Below are 3,999 nucleotides of genomic sequence, written 5' to 3'. Positions count from 1 at the left end.
AAAGAAAGAAAGAAAGAAAGAAACGGGCCCCAAATGACGCCCTTGACAGCTGGTTTAGTCAATCTGTCTCTAAAGGAAGAGATTTATTTCCTATCAGCTGCTTCACACAGGCTGAGGTTGACATTCACGGTTTATTTCTTCTCAGAGGAATCAGTATTTTCTACATGATCTCCACCTCCTCTGACCTGTGGTGCCTCCTTGTCTCTGCAGGGTGAGATGGAGGAGTCCAGCTCCCAGAAGTTGGTGTGGGATGGGGACGCCAAAGCGGTCCAGCAGTGTCTGACGGACATCTTCACCAGCGTCTACACCACTTGCGACATCCCAGAAAACGCCATCTTCGGGCCCTGCGTGCTGAGCCACACGTCTCTGTACGACAGCATCGCCTTCATCGCTCTCAAGTCCACCGACAAGCGCACAGCACCCTACATCTTCAGGGTGAGGGCTCTTTATTTCTTATTTATTTTTGTTTTAAATACAAGTTCTACCAGTTGGATCATAACAGGCCTGTCAAATATCTTTTATTTGTGCTTTTCTTGTTGTTTAGATCCAAAATATAGCAAATATATTATAACAGATTCATCCCCTTGTAATATTATGCATATAACTTGAGCAAAAAGCTGATATTTGCTAAATGCTCTCATGCATGAGCAGCAACACTACGATGTTATGTTGGTAGATATTTGCAGTCTTAGTTAAGTAATACTAAAAAAAGCCATTCGGGCTAATTTGCAACAAAATCCCATCAAAACAAGTCATTTAGTTCTGTATTGAGTTGTGAAAAATCCTGTTTTATTATTTCTGCAAGAAAGGACGACTCTGCCAATGCATTTGTGATCATTCCTGTAAAAAGCCTTTTTTTTTCAAATATTTGCTTGAAATTCTCAGTAATTATCATCAATAGTGTCAATAATAATAGTGAAATGAAAAAACTAAAATAAATATGTAGTGTGATGAGGTTTGGTGAGATTAAATGACTTTATTTGCACTATTTTCATTTGTTTTAATTCAAAATAATGATATTTTTTCGCCTGAAAATGGAATTTAATCCAATGCATTGAAGCAATAACTCAACGGGTGTGTTCGTTTCGTTCAGGTGGACACGTCGGCGGCCAACAGCACCTCTGAGGGTTTGATGTGGCTTCGGCTTGTCCAGTCTGCTCGGGACAAAGAGGAGCAGAACCTGGAGGCCTACGTGAAGAACGGCCAGCTCCTGTACCGCTCGCTCCGCCGGATCGAGAAGGACGAGGAGCTGCTGGTCTGGTACGGCAAAGACCTCATCGACCTGCTGCTGCTCAGCTCCAGCAGGGCGCCGGCCAAGAGCAAAGGTGAGTCGAGAGAGATCAAGACCTCGTCGGACCGGGTCGACGAACTGTGTCAACCAGCAAAATAATGACCTTTGTTCTCCACGGTCTTTGTTTTGCCCCAACAATCTACGAGAGCCGATAATTTGTGCAGGAAAGTCTGAACTCATTTCTGTATCTGTTCTTCAGGTTCGTCCCATCATTCATGTCCAGACTGCAGCCAGCGGTTCCAGTTCGAGTTCCCGTTCTTGGCCCATCTCCGGTTCCGTTGCACCAAAAGATTGCAGAGCATCACAGGGGCCGACGAGGAGCCCGCCAAAGAGAGCGCCGCCGAGCGACCAAACACCACCCCGACCAGGACCAGCCCGAAGCTGGGCCGCTCCGAGGGCTTCAGCGGCGCTCAGGACGCCACTAAACCCTCCACGGACTTTCACAACCTGGCCAGGGATCTAGAGAACAACCGGACCAGTCCGCCTAGCGACAAGGAGGCCGAGATCTGCAGCGAGAGCTCGGGGAAGAGGAAGTTCTCGGAGATAGAGGACCGGGAGCGCCGAGGGCCAAGCCTGCCGCAGTCCAAGTCCAAAGACGAGCTTGCAACGTCGGCGCAGAACTACAGAGGGGCGTACGGTCTGGAGGAGAACCACAACAAGGCCTTCTCGCCGCCGGGACCTACAGAAATCGGTCAAGGCAAGCGCAGCGCCTTCACCGAGGTCAAGAAGTCGCCCCAGAACCTCAAACATCACGGCGGAGGCAAAAACCTCCAGAGCTCCAACTCTGAAAACAAGGACGGCGGTCGCCCGAGCAGCAGCCCGTCGGAGAAGCACCTCAACATCCGGCAGGTGCTTTCGGAGACGCAGCAGCCGCAAAGCTCCCCCATGGGCAGCGCCTTCACCTCGGTCACCCAGCAAGGGGGCGGCGGCGGCGAGAGAAAGAGCGCCTTCAGCCAGCCGTCGCGCTCCTTCTCCCAGATCTCGCCGCTGGTGATGCCGACCAAGCTGCTGGACTGCCACCCGGCGGTGGGCGACACCATCTCCTCCAGCCGACTCTACCAGGCCGACCACCTCGCCGCCAAGCTGCAGGGCGCTGAGCTCGGCGCCAACTGCCCCGTGCCGGGCGGCATGTCCAAGCAGAACCCCTTCGTCTACGCCACCACCTTCTGGCCCAAGAACTCGGGCGCCATCCAGCTCCAGATGCCGTCGGCGCTCACCCTCCTGCCGCCCTCCTTCACCTCGCTCTGCCTGCCGGCGCAGAACTGGTGCGCCAAGTGCAACGCCTCCTTCCGCATGACCTCGGACTTGGTTTACCACATGCGCTCCCACCACAAAAAGGAGTTCGCCATGGAGCCGATGGTCAAGCGGCGGCGCGAGGAGAAACTCAAGTGCCCCATTTGCAACGAGTCGTTCCGGGAGAGGCACCACCTGTCACGTCACATGACCTCCCATAACTGACTTTTAAAGGAGGGACTTTTTTCATAACGAGGAGGGACTGTGACCCCCCCCCCCCCCTCCCCCTCCCGCCTGGATTTAAGCCGCCCGTCTGGAAATAGGCCACTTAGAAATACGAAAAACAAACCACCCCTTGCACTTGTTTTCACTTTGGACTATGATCTTCTATTTCCTGTTCGCTCCGTTTACTTCTCCCCCCCCCTCCACCCCTGTACAAAATGTCATGTTTTGGGTGTATGCAAAATGCATTTTGACTTCAAAAAAACGGATCTATTTATGAAGCACTTAAACGTTTGAGAATAAGGGAAGATTTAAATATGTGTAAATGTACAGTAAGTTGTATTTTATATCATATAAATGCCAATATAGAGAAGAAATACAAATGTAGTCACACGTCACGGTTTACAAGTTTTTTTGTTTCATGTCAACGACGAATATGGACACAAATTGGGATATTATGTCAGACTATATTGCAGAGTGCATGTGATATTAAATAATATTGATTTTAAGATGCAGTCTATACATTACGGTGTAAATAATTTGTTTTATTTGAAATACAAAGTGTAATATTTTGTGTCAGTGGGGAATAGTTTCAGTGTTTCTTCCTTTTGCGGAAATTTACTACTTGATAGTTTATCTAATCACGTTGAATGCATTGACAATAAAATAGCTTTATTTTCAACTGTGGCCTTCCTGGATTGTTTTTATTTAAACTGCAAATGAAATATATGATTTCTTGATTAATGGTGACATCTATCTTTATTTTGCATTTATAAAACAAGATCAACATAACATTTTTATTTATATTAAATGTGTTTGGAGCTCAAACATCACATTTTTAAAAAACCTAATTTTTTGTTTGATTATTTTTATGGTCAAAAAATACATTTCATATAGTGCCAAGCTTAAATATTAATAAAATATGAGAACCACATTGTATGAACAGCTCATATTAAATTAAATACAATAAAACGTAATACAATATTAAGGGAATTTATGGTTAATATTTCTTAATAAGTTAATTTCCTATTGAAAATAAGAGCACAAACACTGGATTCCTACGCTTTCTATTCATAGTTTAATTTATAGTATTATGTATTGTTAGTAGTATGATTAGTATTATTATCATTACTGACGTACCTCTCCATTAAAGATCGATCGCATTGATTAAGTTTCCCCTGAGATGTCTCTTCCATTAGAATATCAGGGAATAAAGAACATTCCCATATGTACATATTTAATATTTCATCCGG

The 3,999-nt window shown here is 46.1% G+C and overlaps 1 protein-coding gene across 1 annotated transcript; it reads left to right on the top strand.

The window, feature by feature from the left end:
* Positions 1-216: 216 nt before the first annotated feature.
* prdm8b (PR domain containing 8b) lies at positions 217-2,749 on the top strand. Its single transcript, XM_054611690.1, has 3 exons — positions 217-435; positions 1,094-1,325; positions 1,491-2,749. Exons 1-3 carry the CDS (start codon positions 217-219, stop codon positions 2,747-2,749), a joined length of 1,710 nt encoding a protein of 569 aa, XP_054467665.1.
* The last annotated feature ends 1,250 nt before the right edge of the window (positions 2,750-3,999 follow it).

This window comes from Anoplopoma fimbria, chromosome 13 (genome assembly GCF_027596085.1).
Source record: "Anoplopoma fimbria isolate UVic2021 breed Golden Eagle Sablefish chromosome 13, Afim_UVic_2022, whole genome shotgun sequence".
Taxonomy (NCBI): Eukaryota; Metazoa; Chordata; class Actinopteri; order Perciformes; family Anoplopomatidae; genus Anoplopoma; species Anoplopoma fimbria.
The sequence above is the reverse complement of the archived record's forward strand: the minus strand, read 5'-3'. Positions and strand labels throughout refer to the sequence as shown.